Source organism: Trichosurus vulpecula, chromosome 4 (assembly GCF_011100635.1).
Source record: "Trichosurus vulpecula isolate mTriVul1 chromosome 4, mTriVul1.pri, whole genome shotgun sequence".
Lineage (NCBI taxonomy): Eukaryota > Metazoa > Chordata > Mammalia > Diprotodontia > Phalangeridae > Trichosurus > Trichosurus vulpecula.
In genome coordinates this window covers 9,296,501-9,322,499 of record NC_050576.1, presented here as the reverse complement: position 1 = coordinate 9,322,499, position 25,999 = coordinate 9,296,501, and the positions used below count along the sequence as shown (strand labels likewise).

The 25,999-nt window shown below is 38.2% G+C and overlaps 1 protein-coding gene across 3 annotated transcripts in view; it reads left to right on the top strand.

The window, feature by feature from the left end:
- Nucleotides 1–25,999, top strand: part of LRRC7 (leucine rich repeat containing 7) — a 442,956-nt gene that overhangs the window by 356,161 nt on the left and 60,796 nt on the right. For all 3 annotated transcript variants that reach the window (XM_036753706.1, XM_036753704.1, XM_036753705.1), the window contains one exon: nucleotides 2,015–2,134. In XM_036753706.1, the coding sequence (XP_036609601.1) occupies nucleotides 2,015–2,134 (120 nt within the window). The remainder of the gene's footprint in view (nucleotides 1–2,014; nucleotides 2,135–25,999) is intronic.

Sequence of the window (25,999 nt, the reverse complement as noted above, 5' to 3'; positions counted from 1 at the left end):
CACTGGACAGTGAGCTCCAAAAGTCTTCCTGCTGTTCTAAAGCTCCACTGCAAGCCATTTGGGATGCCCTGTATTTTAACTGCTTGGTTCTAATATTCTTCTGATTGGCTGCATAGGGCATACCTAGGGGAATTGTGTGGCCATATGCAACAGCGTATATGAAAAGCTCTCAGTCCAGAGGAAGTGAAGACTAGAAATATAAACGAAGGGAACCAGTGATAAACCCTAAAGAAATGGCTAGGTATTATTCTTGAGAGGAAAAGGTAATTGAGAAAACTCAAGTATATGTGATTTTGTTTCAAGCAAACTAAATATAAATATTGGCTTAACTAAGAGTATTCTTTCTTTCACTTCCTTTCTTTTATCAAATGTAGTTGTGGGTTTTTAAAAAAAAATAATGTTTAGGTGGGCTTATTAAAGGAGCACATGCTTAGGATATACATATATGGAACATGACATAAGCATAAATAGAGAATCTAGAGTGTTTTTCATTCACTATTAAGACCCTGCCTACTATGCTTCATTAAGGTTCATAAGTATTAATTTCATTGATACAATAAATATGCAAAATATATTTGAGGCAAAATACATGTGAACAGAATGTCATATCCATGTCATAGAAATTACTCAGAATGGGAACAAAGAAAAAGAACCATTCACATTTTAAATGTGCATTAGTAAAATTAGCAATTAATAAATTATAATTCTTTTAGAAGGACATCAGGCCAAGGAATGGTATAGGAGATAGAAAGCTGCCCTTGGAGTCAGGAAGACCTGGGCTCAAGATACTCAACCTCTTGGTGACCCAGGCAACTCTTTAAGAGTATAAATTGCACAAAAGTTATTGATCTGTATTGCTAGAGGGAGATTACTAGCTGGGAGTTCTCTGTGCAGGTTAGGTGGGGGTGGGGAAGAGAGGGAGGGAAAGAGAGAGAGAGGGAGAGAGAGAGAGAGACAGAGAGAGAATCAATCCAATTTTCCATTTTTTAGAATTAGAGATAACTTCAATATATCCAGTAGTGCAAGAGAGAAGGGGGAAAATTCTCTTTCCCAGACACTCTTTTATAGACATCTCTCAGATTTGAGCACAAACTCTGTAATTCATCTTGTATACAGCTGCTAGTTCCATTCCTTCTGGACATGGCTTTCAGAAGCACATATAGAACTGGCTGAAAGGAAAGAGGGGGTGACAGGGGTGAGATCATTGCTGTACTCGCTGAAGAATCACTAGGTATCCACAATAGCAAAGGATCAGACTAGGACAAGACAACTATGAAAGATTTAAACTTTAACAAAAGAAATATATAATATGGTTTATACAAATCAATCAAGTAACCTTGTGTTCAGTCAGTTTTTATGACCTGCTTTGCCTCTTTTGAATAGTGTAACATTCTTATTACATTCTTGAATGTGTTTTAATCTGCTATTTGAAGCAATGGACAATGTCCCAAGATGCTACATCTTGCTCATTGTTAGCATTGACACCATCTCAATATGGTGCAAACTAGGAGCCTAGCGTCCTATGGCCTTGGTGCTGGCACAGCCTTACACCGTCTGTCATAGGTTAGCCACTTGGAGATCATGGATTATGGTAAGATGTCTGATACACAACATAAAAGTTTTGATTTCTACTGTTAGTAGTAAGATAATGCTAAAAAAAGACACACTAAGCTTTAAATATGTTTTCTAAGGTACTATATTTTTATTAGTTTTGCTGTGATTTTTTTTATTTTATCTACTATGAATAATCTAGAATAATTTTTCCAAATATGTTCAGGAACCAACACAAATTGGTGGTTTTCAATGAAATATGTATCCAGCACTGCCACCAACAGGCTGTCATTTTACAGTCCTTAGCCAGGAAATAGAATATAATAATATTTCAAATTCAGGTTAAATATTGTTCTGCAAGTAAACAAAAATTAATTTTGCCATAACAATTAGGCACTCATTTCAAAAAAGTATTGAAACTTCTGTTACATCAATTAAGACTGCCATACCGTTTTTACAATAGACCCCGTCCCAGCAAAGCAACATTCTAGACAATGGACAAGAAGATGTATCTCCCAGTGGCCAGTGGAACCCCTATCCACTTGGGAGGCGGGATGTACCTCCGGACACGATTACTAAAAAGGTAATCTATTCAAATTGATAACAGAGACCCTGGACTTTTGTGCCATTCATTGTAATGTCTGGTCTGTAGTTTGTGGCTTGGTATCACTTCTGCCTTTATAATAAATATTTGCTAAATGTTACCCAACAAAAGGAAGCACAATATAATGGAATCGTTTTTTAAAAATATCAAAAGTCATTGATGCCAAACTTTCTGTATTAATTATGAGTTTTCTTTAATAACACTATACAATTCAACTTGTAAATTTAGACCCGTAGACCACCAAGCCCAGGCATACACCTAGAGGCTTACAAGTATAGATGCCTGACTGTCTTGCATTAGCCCCTAGCTGTATGGGGATAGTTGGGCTGTGGGGTTAACCCAACCATTTGTCTGAAGTGCCACCTCCAAAAAGAGATGGCAGCACTGATTAGAGCCAGGCACTCTGGCATCAGCCCAGCTCCATAGTTGTTACTGTGCACCATGGATAGTGTTGGTAGAACTTGGCCGGGCTTTTGAGTGAGGGGGTACTGATCAGCATGCAGGCCATTTTCATGGTGGTGCCATCCGAAGTTATTTTATAGACTTCCCACCCCACACTCACTTGCCAAGAGACTGTGGGAAAATTAATTTACATAAGCTGGCCAGATTTACCATAACAAATTTAAAATTCATAATTTTCCACAATAACATCTGTTGACTGTATTGTAAGGCTGCATTGTATTCAAGAGTGTGGTACCTTGAGTCAGGAGCTGCTTAACAGCGTTAGTTCCAACCCTTTCTGGCTATATAACTCCAAGAGAAGACCCCCTATTTTTTAGTTTGCCCATCTGTAAGACAAGCATGTAAACACAAGCATGAATACATCACCTGCTTTAGACGGTTATAGTGAAGACAATTCTTTATAAGCATTAAAGTGGGTAGCAATGGGAGGTAGGAGCAATAGTCATCATCGACATCATGGTCGTGGTAGTTTGGTTGATCCAGCTTTGTTAATATAAAAGGCAGGATAATGGGCTCAATAGAACTATGGTACAGTTGTGTAGATAAGAAAAAGTAGGACTTCTTGGGCATTTCACTGTACTCTCTGCTTGAAATTTGCAAAATAACCCATGGAGCCTATCATCCCACCCTTTCAAAAAGATAATGGTAAGATTGGTCCTGCTTTGGGGGAAGTATGTCCAGTTTTTATTAAATATGATAATGAACAATATTTGTCACAAATAGAAGTAAAATATTATCAAATTTTAGGTATTATTATAAAAGACATCAACATCTGGTAGACACTGGTGGATCCAGTGTTTTCTCCTTTGGACAACACTGCCTCACCCTAATATTTTCAAAGAATTAATTTCTTAAATGAATTTGAGATCTGTTTATATTCATTTTTTTCCATCTGTAAAACTTCCATTTTTCCCAAAGCAGCAGAGGGAGACTTCACAAAGTGTTTGACCTATTTGAAAATTAAAATACCACAGAAAGACAATGTCTACTTTGTTTCTAAATTGTTTATTTCCATCTGATGTTCCGGTGTATCAGGTCTAATGGTCTAAATAGACCTACTTTCAACTCTTTTATCTTTTGTCATTTAAATGTGTTTATTCTTCCACTGGTCTTTTTTGAAATGTTGCTATCAAATATAAATAGTAATGCTACAGAAGGTGTAACTAGAGAGGGATGAGAATATTTTCCAAAGCCAATGTCACCATCACAGTATGTTTTAGGGCTATTAAAAGTTCACCCTAAAAGTTGGCTTCTCAGCTTAAATCCTAATAATATCTTGTATTTTAAGATACTCAAATCTAAATTTAATTCTTTTCTGTTATTGCTTTATTTAACAAACCTAAATTCAGTTTGTGTAGTTGGTTGTTCTTGGAAATGGGAAAACTGAGGCCCAGATTGTTTGTCCCAAAGTTATCATTAAAGATGGAGCCAAGACTAGATCCCTTTCAAGTTGATCTTAGCCACTCTTCCCAGTCTAACTGTATAAAGTTTTTTCTAAATAACAGAGAGTAGTGATACCATGAGGTTAAGAATGGTTAGCAAGTTTTCTCCTGCTGCTTTCCAAATCAGGCCAAAGATTCCTTTCTTCCACGAGCCCATCTCTTCCTCCTCTCCATCCACTTCATCCTTCTGCATCCCAAATTCCTAACCTTCCCTGCCCTCTTGTCCTCTTGTCCCCTAAAGGGCCATATTCAGTTGTTAACACCTCACTCTTCATCGTTGACCTTTCCTTTCCCACGCCTGCCACATCTTCTTCTAGGTGTGGAAACCCAAATCTCCACATAGCACATCTCTGGCCAACCCTCTGTACTCAAGAAGGCATCTTCTGTCATGCCCCTGACACACTGAGCTGGGGGAAGACAGTGAGATACAGATTGAGGACCTGAGTTCAAATCCTATCTCTGATGCTTGCTACATCTGTAATCTTGGAGAACTCATTTCTTTGAGTCCCATTTTCCTTCTCTGTAGAATGAGGGGTTGAACCAGATGACCTTGATGAGCTACCATCCAGATGGAAATCTGTGATCCTTGGCTGGACCATCCACCATGCACCATGTCCATGCATGAATAAATCCTAGAGCCCTGGCCTTGGTCCTCTTCTTTCTCTGGATGCTTAGTAATCATGATCATCTTTATGGGAGCTAGAGTGTGTCACAGTGCCCAGATTCCTGGGCCTAGAGTCAGGAAGACATGAATTCAAACCCATCCTCAGATACTTACTGGATGTATGACCCTGGGCAAGTCATTTGACCTCTGTCTACCTCAGTTTCTTCATCTGTAAAATGAGGATAACCAGGCCTCTCTTGCAGGAATGTTGTAAGGATCAAATGAGACAATATTTCTAAAGTACTTAGGACAGAGCCTGGCATATATTAAGTACTATAAAAGTGCTTATTCCCTTTCCTTCCCCATGTCTGTGCAGATGACCACAGACCTAATCCCTCAGTTCTCTCCTGAGTTCCATGCCTACATCACCTACCACCTGATGGACATCTTCACCTGGATTTCCCATAGGACTGACTCTCAAACTCACCACGTACAAAACAACACATTATCTTTGCCTCTAAATCAAATATCTTTCTAATGTCCTGGTTTCTGTTAAGAGTCCAACTATCCTTCCAGTCAGCCAGGTTCACAACTTTAGAGTCGTTCGCCAAGCCTCATTGATTCTACCCCCTTTCCTCATTGTTATAGCTACCAGCCCACTAGATTTTAGGCCTTCATCACCTTTTGCCCAGACTATTAGGCAAGAGTCTAATTCATCTTATTGTCTTCAACATCTCTTTGCCAATCCATCCTCCACATAGCAACCAAAGCACAGTTAGGATAGTTTTAAAGTCATGACACCACCCTGTTCAAGAAGTGTCAATGACTTCACGTTATCTCAAGGATAAAATAGAAGATTCTTTGTTGGTCACTTAAACCCTTCTCTGTCTGGCTCCAACTTCTCTTTCCAGACAATTTCCCGTTATTCCTTCTCACATACTTTACATTCCTGCTACGTGATCCACTTGCTGCTCTGCTTACAAGGCATTTCACCTTCTGCCTCTCTATGTTCTCCCTCTCTGCCTTTGCCTCTTGGAATACCTAGCTCCTTTCAGTACCTAGCTCATGTCACCTCCTACATGAAGCCTTCCCTGATCTACCAAGCATTAGGTGAAATTCCTTTATATTCATTACCTATATAATTTGTATTTGCTTCTCTGTGTATATGTGGAAGTTCTTTGGGCACAGAAATCATTTCCTATTTGTCTTTGTATCTTCATGACCTAGCACAGTGCTCGAATGTAATAGGTGCTATGTAAATGTTTGTTCAGGAGAATTGAACGATCTGAGTCTTCAGAATCCACATTGCATGCCTTCTTACTAAAGCAAGTGAGTAAGCTCTTTGGATTACTTTGGACCCACTTAATTTCAGTCATAAACTTAGAATCCAATTACTTTCCTTTCTTCACACCAATCTGTCAAATCCATTGCAAGTCCTGTTCTTAGCAACAATTTCTAGGTGTGAAAACCTGTGTAGATGACTCTGGAAATGACCCTGTCCTGGGTTTATTTGTCAGATTATTAAAGCATGGCCCAGGGGTCATTGATTCCGCCAAGCATTTGTGTAGTGATGTAGCAAGATCAGTAATTCTAACCCTATCATAGAGTCGTTGTCTTTTTTTTAAGGCCACATCATATGTGTGTAATCTGTAGTTACATCATTGGCACTTTTTAAAACAGCTATCAACATGTTTTTAATATGTACAAAGACCATACTTTTTAAAATACCCCCTTTATATAATATTATATTAAGTACAGACTGCATGTAGATGTTTTATGTTAATGCAGTTTATTTATTGAGCTTTTATCAATAGTCTGATATATGTAGGGCACTGCGGAAGGTGCCAGAACTACCAAAAAAAAAGGAAACCGTACCTGCCTTCAAGGACTTTACAATCTACAAATAATTAAGTGAAAAATACAATGAACAGCAGCAAAGAGACACGAGATTTTTTTAAATATGTAATCTATTCATTTTATTAAATAAAGCTCACTAGAATTAGCAAATGTTTACATTGTAGGGCGTAAACTAGAACGCTGTATATCTCACTATGCCCACGACCCAGTCCATACCATCAGACCAATTTTTACATCATATCCAGATGTCCCCTCCAGCAATCTTAGCACCTGCCAATAGCCCATGCCACAGTTTTCCACCTGTTGTTCTAGAAGTAGTAATCAAATCAATTCTACCATCATTCCTGGAAAGGATCTGTCCATTGGAAGCCTTATGGATCAACTCGCTATCCCTGGGACTCCCCAGAAAATTCCTTCCCTGGACACCATTCACTTGCCTGTGTTGTCTTCCTATATTAGAATATAAATGCCTTGAGGACAGAAACTGTCACACCTTTGTGTTTCTGTCCACAGTGCCCTGTCACATACATAGTGAGTGCGTAATTTTTTTATTCACCAACAAAAATAAGTCAATATTATGACAAAGTTATTTTTAAAGTCTATTAGAATATTTTAATAATATCAATAATTTTTAAAAGTTAGAAAATAGAATTCAGGATCATTTTTGAAATGATGCCAAAGGCTTACAAACTATTTAACACTCAAAACTACATGTCATGGATACCAGCTTCAAGAAGAGAGTCAGCGCTGGGCATGACACTAAATGACATCCTAAATGATGAAATTGACTGTCTTAAGAGACAAGAAATTATTATGTTGTAGTTTTATTACCAAATCAGTTGTCTGAAGTCTCACCTTCAACTTGCTTGAGCAAAGTTAGAGCAAAAATTTTAACACTCAAATTAGAAGAAAGGATGGGATAAGAAAAAGAAATGGAATGCAATTAAAACTACTCCAACGCAGCCTATTTAAACAAGCTTATTGCTCCTCCTTCCCCCACCAAAAGATGAGAAATAGATAAAGGAATAAGTAGTGACACCATCATCATTTCCTAAAGAGGTTTAACCAATGTAAAGTAATCAATAAGGAAACCAGAAAAGCCCAGAGTCTGCCTCAGCCAGCACACACTTGTTTCCCTTGCCAAGGCAAGGGGTACTCATTTTCAGAATCTGAAGAAGAAAGTTGGTTGAAGATTCTGAACATTAGCCTCTCATGAAATATCACGTGGTAAAAGGGAAAATGGGTTTGTAGAAAGTTTGGCATAGGATCCATTTAAGCCAGATCTATCTAAGGATGAGTGTGGAAGGATCAACCAACCAACTCAAAATATTGTTGTTAAGTCTTTTCAGTCATGTCCAACTCTTGTGTTCAGAACCCCATTTGGGGTTCTCTTGGCAAAGATACTGAAGTGGTTTGCCATTTCCCTCTCCAGCTCATTTTAAAGATCAGGAAACTGGAGCACACATGGCCAGTAAGTGTCTGATGCTGGATTTGAACTCATGAAGATGAGTCTTCCTGACTCCAGGCCCAACTCTATGCTCTGCAGTGCCACCCAGCTGCCTCAAAATGCTAAGACCTTTCAACCTTTCTATAATAAGCTGTTGTTTCCACTAATGACAGACAAAGTGACATATATGGACATCCCATGTGATGCCTGAAGAATTGACCCTTAAGAAAACAGAGATGGGAAGAGCAGCTGGTCTGGCCCAGATATACAAGAACACTCGATATGTGCAAAAATAGAGATCACTTCGTTTGAAAAAATATTGATGTTAATGTCAAGTGAGGCATAAAACAAGGAGTGGGGTGTCCACCAAAGTTGGTCATGGATAGTGCCCAGTGCAAAGTCCAAACTGGAGTGTGATTTCCTATAGATGGTGATGTCCTCCAAATGAAAATAATAATAATAACAAAAAATGATAGCAGCCAACATTCATATAATACTTCAAGATTTGCAAAGCACTTTATGTAATTACATTATCTAGTTTGAACCTTTCAACATCCCTGTGAGGCAGATACAGCAGGCATCATTATCCCTTTTTTTTACAGCTGAGACACAGAGAAATTAAGTGACTGGTTGTAACCACACAGCTAGAGATGAGTTTGAATCTAGTTTTTGCTTAAAATCCAGCATCTCATGCACTTTGACCTGCCTCCTCTCGAGATGACATCATGACATCAAGCCCTCACAAACTGGTGGTTGGTTGTTGTCCTTCATTCTTGAAGACGATCAAAATGACATCACTAAGTTGGAAGCAAAGTAGAGTGTGTACCAGATGTGGCTGATCAGACCAATATGAGCTCAGAAGACTCTACCACAGGTCTGGCATAAATAGTCCACTTGGACATTTGGCTTGGAGATGTCTCTAAATTTGCACAACTCACATTTCTTTTGAGCTACTGCAATTCTGTTTTGGTCATAGAGCACTGTGCCTTCTTTGATACAGATACACCATGCTGGGTGGTTCTTTGCAAGTGTCTCCCATGTAATGCAATCAATTCCAAAGTTCTTCAGAGAGACCTTAAGAGTGTCCTTGTCACTGATGCTTCCAATTTCTATGTGAATACTTGCTATGTGTGAGTTCTCTGTAAAATAGTCTTTACGCAAACATATGTTTGGCATTTGAACAACATGGCTAGTCCATCAGAGTTTTGCTCTCTGCAGTAGAGTTTGAGTGCTTTGCAGTGTAGCTTGAGAAAGAACCTCAATGTCCAGTACCTTATTCTGCCAGGTAATCCTCAGAATCTTCCTAACACAATTAAAATGGAAGCCATTCAGTTTCCTGGCATGGCACTGGTATATTGCCCGGGCTGCCCAGGCATACAACAATGAAATCAGCAAGGCAGCTCTGTAGACCTTCAGTTTAGTAGGTAGTTCAATACCTCTTCTCTTCCATACTTTCCTTTGGAGCCTCCTAAACACTGAGCTAGCTCTGGCAATGTGTGCATCAACCTCATCATCTAAATGGACATCCCTGGAAAGGATATTTCCAAGGTAAGTGAACTTATCCGCAGTACTCAAAAGTTTTCCATTCGCTGTAACCAATGGTTCCATGTAGGAATGGTTTGCTACTGGCTTCTGAAGCACCTGTGTTTTCTTGGTGTTGTCAGACCAAAATTAGCACAAGCAGCAGAGAACCGACTTATACCTTGTTACACCTTGGCCTCAGAGGCTGCATTGAGTACACAATCATCTACAAACAAAAAGTCATGGTCCAACTCTCCCTCCACTTTGGTCTTGGCTTGTAGCCTTTTCAAGTTAAATGATTTGCCATAAGTGAAGCAGCTAACCTTGATTCCATTTTCATCCTTATAGAAGGCATCTGACATCACTGAGAAAGAACCTCCGAGTTGCTCTTTTAAAAAGTTCAACCTAATAATTCACAGAGGAAACCACATGAATGAAAAATGGCTGTTGTGCAGACTGTTGAGCTAGTCTATCAGTCCATATGCTTTGGACAGCCTCAGGACTGGATGGGAGGAACAGAGTGAGCTGCATTGCATTTCTGAAATTTTATGGAATTTTCAATGACTCTGAGCCCCTCTGTGACATGAAAGTTCACCTCTTTAAAACTATTACTTTCTGGTAATACTACATGGCTACTAATCATGGAATACCACAATCTATCAAGAATCAAATTTTCAAGTCACCCAAAAAGCCTAAATATGCTGTCTCATGGACAAGGAAGAACATAAAAGCTGACATCAAATAGCTGAATCCCTGGAAAGAGCTGGGAATTACAAACCATAGAAACAGAACATATGCTGTCCTTTTACCCAGGTAATGCTAAGAGACCTGAGGAAGACTGCCCTCCCACCCCCATTTACAGCCCTGGCAAAAGATTGATGGGAGAGGACAAACCAGAGTCATGCCTGGAAGTGCTCAGATCCATGTCATTGGCCACAGTGCTCCAGCTGATGGAAAGATCTCAGAACCAGTGAAGTGCTGAAGGAGGCTGAAGACAACATTGACTTCCCTGTATGGTTGCTTTGGGAAGACAGCCAGCCACAGTGGACAGAAAGTTGGTCTTAGGACCAGGAAGATCTGAGTTCAAGTTCTACCTTTGATGTATATTGGCTGTGTGATCTAGGGCAGGTCACATAATCTCTCAGTGCCCTAGGTGATCTACCTTTGAAATCGCAAAGAATTTTCTAACCTTCACTGATAGAGGGAGTTTCCTCACCTGGAAGTTCCAAGTGTCCCTGCCCCATCCTTGTCCCTGAATGATGTGTCTCTATAGGAGGCCCTTTGGCTTATCAGTTTTGAAGGCTCCCATCTTTCTTTTTTTAATTAGATTTTTTATTTTTAGTTTACAACACTCAGTTCTACATATTCTTGAGTTTCAAATTTTCTTCCCTTCCCAACCCTCCCCCACAAGAGGGCATATAGTCTGATACAATTCTATATATACCCTCACATTAAACTTATTTACACAATAGTGAAGTCGTAAAGAAGAATTATGACCAATGGAATGAATCATGAGAGAGAAGAAACAAAACCAAAAAAGAGAGTAAATGGTTTACTTCAATCTGCATTCAGATTGAATTCTCTGGGTGTAGATGTCTATCTCCATCATGAGTCCTTTGGAGCTATCTTTGAGCCTTGTATTGCTGAGAAGAGCAAAGTCTATCGAAGTAAGTCCTCACAGAATCAATATGTCTGTGGTGTATACAATGTTCTCCTGGTTCTGTTCCTCTCACTCAGCATCAGATCATGTAGGTCTTTCTAGGTTATTAAAAAGTCTGTGTCTTCCCCATTTCTTATAGCACAATAGTATTCCATTACATTTATATACCACAACTTGTTCAACCATTCCCCAATTGATGGGCATCCCCTTGATTTCCAGTTCTTTGCTACCACAAAAAAACTGCTATAAATATTTTTGTACATACAGGTCCCTTTCCCACTTGTGTGATCTCTTTGGGATATAGCCCTAGGAGTGGTATTGCTGGGTCAAAGGGTATGCACTTTTTATAGCCCTTTGGGCATAGTTCCAAATTGCTCTCCAGAATGGCTGGATCTGTTCACAACTCCACCAACAATGTATTTTTGTTCCAGTTTTCCCACATCCTCTCCAGCATTTATCATTTTCCTGTTTTGTCATGTTAGCCAATCTGACAGGAGAGATGTGGTATTAAGAGTTGTTTTGATTTGAGTTCTCTAATCAATAGTGATTCAGAGTATTTTTTCATATGCCTATAGATATCTTTAATTTCTTCCTCTGAAAATTGCCTCTTCATATCCTTTGACTGTTTCTCAATTAGGGAATGACTTGTATTCCTATAAATTTGGCTCAGTTCCCTGTATATTTTAGATATGAGGCCTTTATCAGAAACACTGGTTGTAAAGATTTTCTCCCAATTTTCTGCTTCCCTCCTAATCTTTGTTGCATTGGCTTTGTTTGTATGAAATCTTTTCAATTTAACATAATCAAAATTATCCATTTTGCATTTTGTAAAGCTCTCTATCTCTTCTTGGGTCATGAATTCTTCCCTTTCCTATAAATCTGATAGGTAAACTATTCCCTGTTCTCCCAAATTGTTCATAGTATCAGCCTTTATTACTAAATCATGAACCCATTTTGACTTTATTTTGGTAAACAGTGTAAAATATTCATCTATGCCCAGTTTCTGCCCTACCATTTTTCTAATTTCCGAGCAGTTTTTGTGTATTAGTGAATTCTTAGCCCAGAAGCCGGATTCTTTGGGTTTATCAAAGAGTAGATGGCTATAGTTGCTCACTACTGCGTCTTGTGTACCTAACCTATTCCACTGATCCACCACTCTGTTTCTTAGTCAGTACCCGGTAGATTTGATGACTGCTGCTTTAAAGTACAGTTTGATATCTGGTATGGCTAGGCCACCTTCCCTAGCATTTCTTTTCATTAATTCCCTTGATATTCTGGATCTTTTGTTCTTCCAGATGAATTTTGTTGTATTCATATAGGCCCTGGCTTTGTCTCGGCAGATAGCCTCCCAAATATTTTATAGTGTCTACAGTAACTTTAAATGGAATTTCTCTTTCTATCTCTTGCTGTTGGGTTTTGGTAATGGATAGGAATGCTGAGGATTTATGTGGGTTTATTTTATATCCTGCAACTTTACTAAAGTTTTTTTTCATTATTTCAAGTAGTTTTTTACTTGATTCTCTAGGATTCTCTAAATAAATCATCATATCATCTGCAAAAAGTGATAACTTAGTTTCTTCTTTGCCTATTCTAATTCCTTCAATTTATTTTACTTCTCTTAATGCTAAAGCTAACATTTCTAGTACCAAATTGAATAATAGGGATGATAATGGATATCCTTGTTTCACCCCAGATCTTATTGGGAATGTATACAGCTTGTCTCCATTACATATAATGCTTGCTGATGGTTTTAGGTAGATGCTATTTATAATTTTAAGGAAGACTCCATTTACTCCTATGCTTTCTAGTGTTTTTAATAGTAATGGGTGTTGTATTTTGTCAAAAAGCTTTTTCTGCATCTATTGAGATGATCATATGGTTTCTGCTAGTTTTGTTATTGATATGATCAATTATGCTGGTAGTTTTCTTAATATTGAACTAGCCTTGCATTCCTGGAATAAATCCTGCCCAGTCATAGTGTATTATTCTCCTGATAAATTGCTGCAATCTTTTTGCTAATATTTTATTTAAAATTTTTGTATCAATATTCATTAGGGAAATTGGTCTATAATTTTCTTTCTCTGTTTTGACTCTTCCTGGTTTAGGTATTATTACAATATTTGTGTCATAAAAAGAATTTGGTAGGACTCCACTTAATTTCCCAAATAGTCTGTAAAGTATGGAAATTAATTGTTCTTTAAACATTTGGTCGAATTCACATGTAAGACCATCTGGCCCTGGAGATTTTTTCCCAAGGAGTTGTTTCAACAATTCAGCTAGCAGCTGCTGTGAGGGTGAAAAACCAACACAAGCCCAACAACAAGAATGCTGCAAGCCCAGGTTCTTTTGATCTGCTTTACTAAGGAAAGCAACGTTAAGGGGTTAACAATCTTACTTTAATCCAACATGCAAATATCATTCACTCGGCTCAAGGGGAAAAGCCATCACCCTGAGCTTCAGAACAAATACAAACAGAGCAAATAAACACAAATCAACAGAGAGATTTCTGTCTGACAAAATCACAATATACAGTTACCAGAGAAGTATCAACATCTGGGTTTTCTTCAAAGCCAGGGAGCTGATAACATCAGCTTGCCTAGAGTCACGTACCACTCCTGCTGTGGCTCAGAGCTCCAAAAGAGAAGGCCAACCTCTGGGTTTATATATCTTATTCAGGGTCAAAGGTGAGTCACACATGCTACTCACCCACATGACCCAAAATCGTCACAAAAATGCGACTTAAACCCACATGGTCTAAAAGCCTCTGATGTCACAAACATGTCACTCAAACCCATGTAAACTAGGCTTTCCCTTGAGGCAAGGAGGTCATCAAGGACTCCCAATTTAATCAAGGAAACAAAGGCCAAACTCTTCAAGGGCATTTGGTTGAATGAGTGCTAAAAGCCCATCTTGATTTCCAGTACAGGAGTTCATTGATAGCTTGCTCAATTTCTTTTTCTGAGATGGGATTATTTAAGTAATTTACTTCTGTTAACCTGAGCAATTTGTATTTTTGTAAATATTCTTCCATTTCCCTAAGGTTATCAAATTTGTAGGCATACAATTGGGCAAAATAATTCCTAATTATTGTTTTAATTTCCTCTTCATTGGAGGTGAATTCACCCTTTTCATTTTTGATACTGGAAATTTGATTTTCTTCTTTTTTTAAATCAAATTGACCAAGGGTTTATCAATTTTGTTGGGTTTTCCATAAAACCAGCTCTTAGTTTTGTTTGTTAGTTCAATAGTTTTCTTGATTTCAATTTTATTAACCTCTCCTTTGATTTTCAGTATTTCTAATTTAGTATCTAATTGGGGATTTTCAATTTGTTCTTTTTCTAGCTTTTTCAGTTGCATGCCTATTTCATTGATCTCCTTTTTATCTATTTTATTCATGTATGCATTTAGAGATATAAAACTTCCCCTAAGAACTGCTTTTGGTATGTTGTCTCATTATTTTCATTCTCTTGAATGAATTTATCAGTTGTTTCCATGATTTGTTCTCTGGCCCACTTATTCTTTAGGATTAGATTATTTAGTTTCCAATTAATTTTTACTTTATCTTTCCATGGTCCTTTATTACATATAATTTTTATTGCATCATGATCTGAGAAGGATGCATTAATTATTTCAGCCTTTCTGCATTGGATTGTGAGGTTTTTATGCCCTAGTACATGGTCAGTTTTTGAGTTTGTGCCATGTGCCACTGAGAAAAGAATATATTCCTTTTTATCCCCATTCATTTTTCTCCAGGGGTCTGTCATATCTGCCTTTTCTAAAATTCTGTTCACCTCCTTACCTCTTTCTTGTTTGTTTTGAGGTTAGATTTATTAAGTTCAGAGAGGGGGAGGTTGAGGTCCCCCACTAGTATGGTTCTGCTGTCTATTTCTTCCTGTAACTCCCTTAACTAATCCTCTAAGAATTTGCATGCTATACCGCTTGGTATATATGTGTTAAATAATGATATTGCTTCATTGTTTATGGTGCCTTTTAGCAGGGTATAGTGTCCTTCCTTATCTCTTGTAATTAGATCTATCTTTGCTTTTGCTTTGTCTGAGATTAGGATTGCTACTCCTGCTTTTTTTACTTTAGCTGAAGCACAACATATTCTACTCCAGCCTTTTACTTTTACCCTGTGTGTATGCCCCTGATTCAAATGTGTTTCTTGTAAGCAACATATTGTAAGATTATGGTTTTTAATCCATTCCGCTATCCGCCTCTGTTTTATGGGAGAGTTCATCCCATTCACATTCACAGTTATGATTATGATCTATGTTTTTTTCTCCTTCCTATTTCCCACCCCCCCCATTCATGCTTTTATTTTTCCCTTCTCCCTTCCACTCCTTTTGACCACCTCCTTCCTCTATTTACCCTCCTTCTTGATTCCCCTCCCTTATCTTGCCCTTTTCCCTTTGCTACTTCTTCCAATCACAAGAAATCCCTCTTCCCATTCCTCATCTCACATCACTCAGGTGCCTACTTCTATCATCTCTTCCAGTCCTGTTTCACATAAAGAGGTGGCCCTTCTCCTTGCTAAGGCAAACCTCTGTATGTGAACACATGATCACATTTCATGACATCTTTTCCAGCAGACTGCCCCCCTACCATTCCCACTTCCTTACTAACTTTCCATTTCTTCTTGTCTACTGGCTGATTCCCTACTGCCTACAAAAATGTCCATGTCTCTCATCCTCAAAAACCTCCTCACTTGATTCTTCTCTTCCTTGCTAGCTAGTGTCCTATATCTCTCCTCCCTCCTTGAAGGAGCCATCTACAATTGTTACCTAAACTCACTTTCCTTTCTCATCTTCACATTCTACATTCTGGTTACTTATCGAATGATAAGTAACTGAAGTCGCTCTCTCCACAGTTGCCAATGATTTCTTAATTCCTGATTTTAATGGCCTTTCCTCAGTCCTCATCCTTCTTGACCTCTCTGCAGTCTGACACTGATGATTACATCTTGTCCTTAATAAACTCTTCTCTATGGTTTTTTGGGACATTGCCATCTCCTGGTTCTCCTACTGGCTCAACCTCTCCTCAGGCTCCTTAGCTGGATCTTCTTGCAGGTCATGCCCACAAATGATAGGTTTCCCCAAGTCTCTGTCCTGGGTCCTCTTCTCCTCTCCTTCTTTACTATTTCGCTTGCTGACCTCATCAGATACCATGGATTCAATTATCATCTCTAAGCAGATTATTCTCAGATTTATTTGTCCAGCCCTAACCTCTCTGCTGATCTCTAGTCTTGCATTTTACAAATGCTTATGTTTAACATCTCAAACCTAATGTCCCATAAACATTTTAAACTCTACTAAACCAAAACTGAACTCAATATCTTCTACCTAAAACCCTTCCCCCTTCCTATTACTGTCAAAGAACCACCATCCTTGCAGTTACCAGACTGACAACCTAGGTGTCTTTCTCTTTCAGCCCCCATATCTGTTCAATTGTAATATCTCTCTTATCTTTTCCTTTCTATCCTCTGACACTGTCACCATCCTGGTGCAGGCCATCAGACTCATTCCTGAACTACTGCAATAGCCTTCTGGTTGATCTCTCTGCCTCAGGTCTTTCCACACTCCAGTCCATTCTCCACTGAGTTGTTGAAATGACCTCCCTTAAGCACAGATCTGACCATTTACTCCCTTGTTCAATAAATTCCAATAATTCCCTGTTACCTGCAGGATCAAATATAAAATCTTCATCTGGCTTTTGAAGCCCTTCATAACCTGGCTCCTTCCTACGTTTCCAGTCTTCTTACACCTTACTCTCTTCCCTATAATCTATGATCCACTAACATTGGCCTTCTGACTGATCCTCACACAAGATACACCATCTCCCAACTATAAGCATTTTCTTGAACTCTCTCTCATTCCTGGAATGTTTCTTCCTCATCTCTACCTCCTGACTTTCCCATCTTCTTTCAAGTCCTAAGTCTCACTTTAAGTCCTATCTTCTGAAAACAACAACCATCACCTCCTTAATCTTCATGTCTTCCTCTGAGACGATCCCCATTTATTCTGTGTGTGTATATAGAGAGAAAGGGGAGAGGGCATATACATGGTTGTTTTCCATGCATCTCCCCCATTAGACTGTAAGCTCCTTGGGTTGGGTTATTTTTTGGTGTGTTTTGTTTCACTTTTGTTGGCATATAGTAGATCTTTAGTAATCACTTGACTAACTGTTGAATAACAGTTGGCTTACTGACCATAATAATTTGCTCTAGAACTTTAACCACTGGAGGCTAATTGCCACAACAAGAAGACCAAAGAAGCCCAGAATGTACCTTACAATCAATATATCAGCATATTTACCATAATTCATCATTCCCTCAGTGGGAACAAGACTTCTAGATGCATTGGAAGTAAAAAAAATCTCTAAAATAATTTGGGAGGTGTCTTATCGAGTCAAACTGACAACACTTTTGGTACAGCTTTTAATGAAAAAAGTATGTTTCATCAGTAGAGACTACATTTTTTCTAATATCAGAACTCCAGTTTTTATATTGTCTTAGCACTTGTTTTTTATAGGTCTCCTTAATGTTCTTTCAACTTGAAGAAGCCTAAACTGAATTGTCAAAGAATCAGAGAAACTCCTCTACCTGCCAAATCCCTCTGAAGGTCTTTGGTTGATTTTTTTATTATCATTATTAGGCTGTTTTACAAAAATAGTTTGCCAGTTCTTTGTCCTGTTTTTCATTTTTGAACGCATATTCCTTTGAAGTTAATCTTATTTTATTGTGAGCTCAAATGATCCTTGAAATGCTTAGCTTCTCCACATCAAGAGTGATTGAAGCATGCTCTTTAAAAGTTATGACTTTTATATATTTCCTTAAAGTAATAGCCATTCTTAAAAACTACAGAATTAAACATTTTTAAAATAGAGCAATGATATATTGTGAACTGTGAAAGTGAGAAAACCAGCTCAACCTACTTTTATCTTGTCAAGGTCTAACATTCTGAGTCAGTTTAGTATGGATAGTAGCCCCCACACCTGAGCACTACTGTCACAAAATAAATAGGATTGGAACAAGACTTGTGATTTCATTTGTACAGAGAACTCTCAGGTAAGGAACCCCTTCGACCATGCGGGTTGATACCTCTTCAGCTTATAGTCAGAGTTGCCTAAAGTCCCATAGCTAGTACATGTCAGAGGCAGGATTTGAACTCAGGTCTCCCTGACTTTGAGGCCACATTTCTTTCCACAATTATTGCTTGTCTCAGGTAATTCGGACAGCACTGTAGCTACGTTAGTAATATTAAAGTGGTTCCTGGATGTCTCTCCTCATCTTCATTTCTCTTCCTTGAAAGAAGGCACACTTGCTATCAGTGAGCTATGCCAAAAATAACAATGAGTCAGTGAAAGAAACAATGAATGCAATCTTACAATCATAGCTTCTCTTCCCCAGTAACAAAAGCCTTTAGTGCATTCATTTAGGGCATCTATAAAAGTAGAAGAAATGCTACGTTTAGTAATACGTCCAGAGTTTTCCCCTTGAACCCAGGAATCCTTTTCAAAAGTTATTTTTAAGAAGATATAGAAATATCTCATTGGAAAAGTGGGGAGATACATGTGTAGACAGGAAGGAAAACTCCCCCCTGAAAGTACTTCTGTCTAAAGGGACTGGCTAGAGTAATGAGGGAATACTTTCCTTATTGTTCTTGGTGTTTAAAAAGGGAGTAACCACTTAGGTTTCTTAGCTGGAAGAATATTTTGTTCTGTAATTTATTATTTGTGTTACAAGCAAGTGTTCCTCTTTAATTGTATTTCCAACTCAAAGAGTTTTAAGCAAAAGTTCTGAATATATGTAGGATACTGAAAAAAATCACATAGACTTTCACCATCAATGTCATCCTCTAAATCTGGTGTTAAACAAAATAAACTACAACCATGTCTTCCTAGCTCTTTCTTCTCTCCTGATACTTAGTACAAAGTACATATTTAATAAATTTCTCAGTTAATCAATCAAATGGAAGAGACAAGAAAATTAAGATAGCATCTTAGATGACTATTTTGGGGGGGCTATAGTCATTGGAAAGCAAAATGGATATACATACAAAGTAGCCATTTGGAAGAGATTCTTTGAATTTTTTATTAAATTAAATGACTATTTATTAAATAGTTTTTATGTAAGGAAAGAGGCAGTGTAGTATAGTAGGTAGGGCTGACCTTAGCATCAAGGAGACTGAGGCTACAGTCCTGCCTCCAGAACAGACTGGCTTTATGACTCTTGATGAGACACATTATCCCTCACTATTCAGATGGCTCTCTCAACCTAGAAATTGCAGAAGTCTTGCTACTCTGCTTTAGTAGCTCAATCAATCAATAAACACTTATTAAATTCCCACAATGTGCCAGGTACTATGCTAAGCACTGAAGTTACAAAAAACAGCCCCTTCCCTCAAATAGCTTACAATCTAAAAAGGCAGATGGCATGCTAACAAATACATACAAAGCAAGTTATGTACAGGATAAATACGGAATAATTACCAGAAGGAAGGCACTGGAATGAGAAGGTAGTAGGGAAGGCTTCCTGTGTTTGGAGTTTAAACGAAGCTTTTGTCGATGGAGTTTCCTTACCAGGAATTCCAATGACAATGAAATCACAAGTCCAGACCAGATAGAAAAATAAACATAGACATTTCTACCTATATTCTCTCTCTCTCTCTTTCTCTCTCTCTGTCTCTCTCTCTCTCTCTCTCTCTCTCTCTCTCTCTCTCTCTGTTTCTACACACACACACACACACACACACACACACACACTATACATTTATAGAAGGTGGCCCAAAAGTCATAGTCCAGTTTTAAACTTTAATAACTTAAAACTTCACTAAGAATTTTTGGGACACCCTGTTTATGCAAGGTATGATGCTAGTTACTAAAGGTACAAATTTAAAAAAAAAAAACTAGTTTTTGTCCACATGGAACTTACATTCTTTTGGGGTTGGGGTAGGATTTAACATATAGACATGTAAGTATAATTTGGATTATGATGGTAGAAAACGAGAAGTTCAAACAAAATGCTCTAGAAACATTGGATAAGCTGGAGAATATTTGAGGTGTGGGGACTCAGTAATCAGGGAAAGTTTCATGGAGGAGTTGGCACCTTAGCACCTTCCTTGAAGGAAAAGAAGTCTGGAGCCTGAAAAGTGAGCATAGAAAAGGAAGACCTTTCAGATGACAAGAAGAATATGCATTTAATTCCCTATGAAGATGCCTACTAATCCCCGCTTCCCTTACAAGTCTCTATCCTAAGTCTCTCCTTTTCTTGTTCGAACACTTGAGTATTACTGATTTGAAATAGATTTCCTAGCTGGGTTCCAGTAAAAGTACAAGTTTAATGAGAGAAATATCAGTCACTGACCTATCTGAGAAAAAATACCATTTTAGTGATAGACTATACTCAATAAATAAAGTATAAAAGGCTAGCATAGAAATGGGTTAGTCATCTGAAGCACCAGTGGCATCACACTTATGTAGCCACTGAAAGCCTTTGCCCATTCTTTGAGCTGAACACAGATTGAAAATTGGGGTTGATTGTTCTGATTATCTTTACCAAGAATGTGAATGCCACTGTGGCTTCCTACTGTAATTTTCTTGGTCTGCCCTAGAGTACAGTTTATAGTAGGCAAATAAGACTGATTGTATCCAAGCAGAATTGACTTCCCAAAAGATATAAATTATTGACCTAAGAGATAGAAGACTTTTAATGCAACGAGAATTAAAACTCCCTCAATAGGCATGAATTAGTAGCTTGAAATAGGTCACATGGAATACATAGGCTTAGAAAGCGCACGACAGCTGCCTTCAAGGATTTAAAGAGCTATCAGGTGGGAAAAGGGAGTCAACTTGTTTTGCTTACTCCCAAAGGTCAAGACTAGAAGAAATGGGTGGAGGCTGCAGAGAGGCGGATATAAGCTCAACGTACAAGAAAAACTTTCTGATAAATAAAGTTGTACAAAAATTTAATGAACCAACTCTGGAAGTAGCAAGTTCCCAATCACTGGAAGCCTTAGGAGGTAGCTGGATGACCAGTCAGTCAGTCAATAAGTATTTATTAAGTGCCTACTATGTGCCAGGCTCCTTGTTAAGAAATAAGGAAAAGAACAATCCTTACCTTCAAGGAACTTATTGATCTAAAGGGGAAAGACAGTGCACAAAAGAAGTCCAAAAAAGAGGAGGAGAAGAAAAAAAGTTACCTAAGGAGGGCAAGGTAGAGGCCAATCCAAAAGAGAATAGCTGGTGGGAAATTAAAGTTGGTTGGCCTAGGAGCCTTCTTTCAATGGAGGCTTTGGGAAGAGCTTTTTTTCCCTCCAATCACAGGGGCAGAGGGTACTAAGGGTACCAAAAAAAGTTCTCTAATTCCAAGTAGAAGTGACAACTAACTAAAAGGTTGTTTGGTTTTTCTGTCACTTTTGAATTGTATTTTCTTATTTCTAACCATAGTGTTCATTAAATCCCAAAACACATCCATTCCTACATCTCCAGTTACCAGAGTATATATCTTTTCAGCAAGAATACATCTATCTCCAGCATCAAAAAAAGTCTTTGTCACAAAATCAGGGGGTTGACTATTTCTATGCTGATTATAAGCTATTTTATTTAATAAATACATAAGCCTAAAGAGTGTCCAATAGATATTCAGTAAGAAGAAGGAAAAATGTTTACAGTTTACGTGGTAGAAATAGGGGCAAATTAGGACTGTGGAACTATCCCAGCAATACTTGAAATGTTTGTTTTGAAACAGGTGACCACTGAGCCCTTGTAAAATGAACACATCCATTGACATTAGTGCATTCTGCTTTTTGGAAGGCTCCTGAAAAGAAAAAAAGAAAAAATCCTATAGATAAATACTTAGTCTAGAGAGTCAAACAATCTGTGTTCAAATGGAATCATTTAATATCTGGCTATCCTAAGAGAATAAGAATAAAGAAAATGAGTGTCAAACCTTTGCTTTTATTTGTGTCTGCCAGCATGAATTAAAAGTTTAAGTGTCTAGGCCAAGTCCTAATTTTACTTTCATCCATTAGCCAATCTCTCTAAGTATTTGTTCCATTAGTGTTGATAATTTTCCATTTCATGTACTGCCTCCATCAGAGAAGGAAAGACACAATTTTGTAGGTAAGCACTTTATTAAGTGCAGAATTATATGCCAGCTTGTTATAGGTAACAAGTGCAACAAGAGAACCAAAGAAGGAAAGGAACACTGGGAAATGAAGACTTCTTGGAAGAGTTGAAGGTTGGGCTGGGAGAGCCATGAAGGAGAGGGAAGGAGTTGAAAGGAAGGAATCCTAGGCCAGGGGAGAAGAAATAGCAAGGGCACAGGGGCACAGGGCCCATTGGGGGATCAATGAGTGAAGTCTTCCTTCAAAAGCAAAATTTCCTAACGTTTGTTCCCCTTCCTCCTCACTAACTTGAGACTTGAGTCTTGCTTAGTGGACCTGTCATGGTGGCTTGCCTCCTCCTTGGTTTGTAACAGCAGACTCTGCCAGACATCTGATTCCACTCTCTCCTGGTTTCAGTGCACCCTCCTACAGGCTGGGCCACTATAATTGGCATCCAATTATGTCACCCCATTGTTCAAAATCCTTTGCGAATCATCCATTACCTGCTAACTGAGATCCAAACTTTAGCCTGCATGGAATTCAAAACACATCAAAATGTGGCTACTTTTAGAGCATTACTCATTTCTTCTGCTTTTATACCAGATCAAGAGCCTCCTTAGTCATGCAGTGGTGAACCTGATGTGAGCTCCTCCTTTTCTTCTGTCCAGGGCTCTGTGGGCACACGGATAGCCGGTGTGCAGACCACATGTGTTCTAGTTCTCTTTCTTGAAGAATGTGTTCTTGATCTGGCATGAGGCCTCTGAAGAGTCTAGAAGGTTGTTGGCCTCTTTTACTTCTTTGGCCTAAGTCATATTGTGCCAAAATGACTTTGATAATGTTCTGCTTTGCTGCCTTTTCCATTGAAGTCTCCAGTATAAAAAGATATGCTGCCTTAATTAAGAGAATTGCATTAAGCTTTTCATGCTGTTTCTTCAGCTTCTGCAAGAGATGTCTATTCATAAGCTCTTATATCCATCATGAGCACAGCAAAGGGACACAAATATGATGAAATAATATTTTGTTACCTTTAGGTGCACAGTGAAATTAACTCCATAAACTCCTTTATTTGTGGCTCTAAGGAGAACTTGTGAACCATCCTTCTATTTACCTGCATGGGAGTAGGCCTGGAGGAAGGATAATCATTCTTATCAGTCAAACGTTCCTTTGAGCTCCCTGGACCTATTTCCTTGGAAAGATAAAATAAAGGATTTAGACTAATCTACCTCTAAGTTTCTTCTGGCTCTTAAGTCCATGAGATCTCATGTTGGCATCTCAGAGTCATAAGATCCTACATCTGGAGCTAGAAAGGACTCCATAGCCCACTATTCCAAGGCCCTTATTTTATAGATGAGGAATTAGGGCTCAGAATGTTACTTATAACATGGCCAAGGTTACACAGATAGTGTCAGAGGTGAATTTGACTATATGTATGACTCTAGAGAAAGTATTCTTTCCCACAAAATTTAGAGCAGGTTAAGGTTACAAGAGAGATTAAATAAAACACAGTACTACACAAAATAACTGTGAATTACAGAACTGGAGATCTCCATAAAAAGGGAGCACAAATGCGGTGGAGGGGGCCCCTTCTATGGAGGTCTTCCAGCAGAGGCTGGACTTACCAGTTATGTTACCATGGAGATTGTTGTTCATGTATGGGTTGGCCTCAAAGGTCCCTTCCAACCATCAAAATCTGTGAGTCTAAAACTAATATCTTGACTTCATTCTAAAGTCTGACTATAGCTTTTGGCTCTATTTTTTCTTGAAGTCCAGACTAAACCACAATCCTTAATTTTATCATTTTTCTGTCTATAGAATTTAGTATTTTAGATGAAAACATGGTTGAGAATGAACTAGATAAGGTATTCATTTGGTAAGCACACAGAGCTGCTAATGGAAAAGTTGTCTTTTAGATATACCAAGGACACACAAACAAAGGCATATTCCCAACTGTGACCACCTGTATCTCTAACATTCACATCAGAGTTTACTATAGGCCTCTCACATTGGTTGTGGAGTAGTAACAGCCTCTCTATATGTGTGTCCAGATTTAAGGTTTTATATGTAAATAATAATATATGAATGATCTTCTTAGTTTCTTGCATTTGATTTATCTTATGTCAAAACAACAAAATACACCAAAGACTTTAAGGACAATATACTAATGACAATGATTTTTTAAATGAACATACCCAGAACTTCTACATCCAGGTGAGCATTTTTACCTTCCAAGTCATCAGTCATCTTGGAAGGCTATCTATCCAATGATGCTGATATTACATAAAGCTCTTTTTAGATCTCTGATTTTGACATAGTCTTTATAGCTTGCATCACATTCTTTTGAATAGACTTAAAGGTGAAAGCAGAGAAGCCAATCACTTCACCACAACAGACAACTCTTGGGTGGCTCGCCCACAGTCTCTCAACACTTCAGAGTTTCTACACAATAAGCCTGATGGTTGGCTTGAGTTTGTGAAATGAATTCTGCATAAACAATTATATTGATTTCAAAGAGATATATCAATAGAGATTTCACTTGCAAATCTGACATGCATTTTCTTGGATACCCAGAATACTCAAGTTTCCAGCCATAGACTCTGATGCTTTGTCTACAGGCAACTGGAAACAAAAACATCAGAATTTGTTATCGATTAATGTTTTCTTCAAAAAAAATTATTTTGTCCCATTTCCTTGAAAGATCAGAACAATTGTCTTTTCTCTTGTTCATTATCCAAATTATATAACAAAATTGTAGATAGGCTTTTTCATATTCCTTTTCCTCCAAATATGTCTCTTTATCTAAATTTAACCCTGAAGCCATTATTTTGAGAGCTAAGTCATCAGTTAGAATAAATCAGATCTCTCCTGTCTTCCATGCCTCACATAAAGACATTTCCTACATTGTTACCTTTTGGATCAGTCAAGAAATCTTGCTCTTGGCATTACTTTGTCCCCATAAGCTTGTTAAATCTATGCCAAGGAAGTCCCCTTGGTCTTCTGAGTGTCATTTTCCACTTCATAAAATAGAGTTAACAGGACTTCTTGTACCTCTTACACAAGGTTGTCGTCAGGATCAATTGAAATACTATATATAAAATGCTTGGCATGCTAAGTACTGTGTGAATGTTGGGGGAGGTAATTATTGTTATTTTAGATTTACCTTCACAAGAAATTTGGTATTACATTTTTGCCTGTGTGAAAGGGTCACCAACGTTCACCCTGACTCTACCTGACATACATTGCTATTCACTCAGCTGCAGGCATGAGCCATATTGGCCTAGTCTGAAGCCCAGCTGCTACATGCAGAAATGGAACCTGGCTAGAGCCCAGCCTTCCCCCAAGCACACAGTTCATTCCCCAATGCACACAGAAAATAATCAGCACTCAGCCCAACCTTCTCTGTCAGATGGTGCCTTCTCATTGGCTTGAAGATAAGTGTTCATCTTCATATTTGAATCCTAAGAAACAGAAATCTTAATACTTTAGCAATAAAGCAATAGTCTGGCAGAAAATTGGGCAGTGGTCAAAGAGAAATTGGATAAGCCCTCCTAGGTTTTCTGTTCCTTTTCATGTTTCATTTGCTTAAATGGTTGCATCAACAAAGAAAGCAATCAAATAAAACCTTAATAATTCAGGAGGCTGATACAGTTCTTTCACAATGCAGAGTTAATGGTTAAATAAACATCTATTAAATATGTACTGCATGTATATATGTATGCACAGAATTGGCAGTATGTGAGAAGATACAA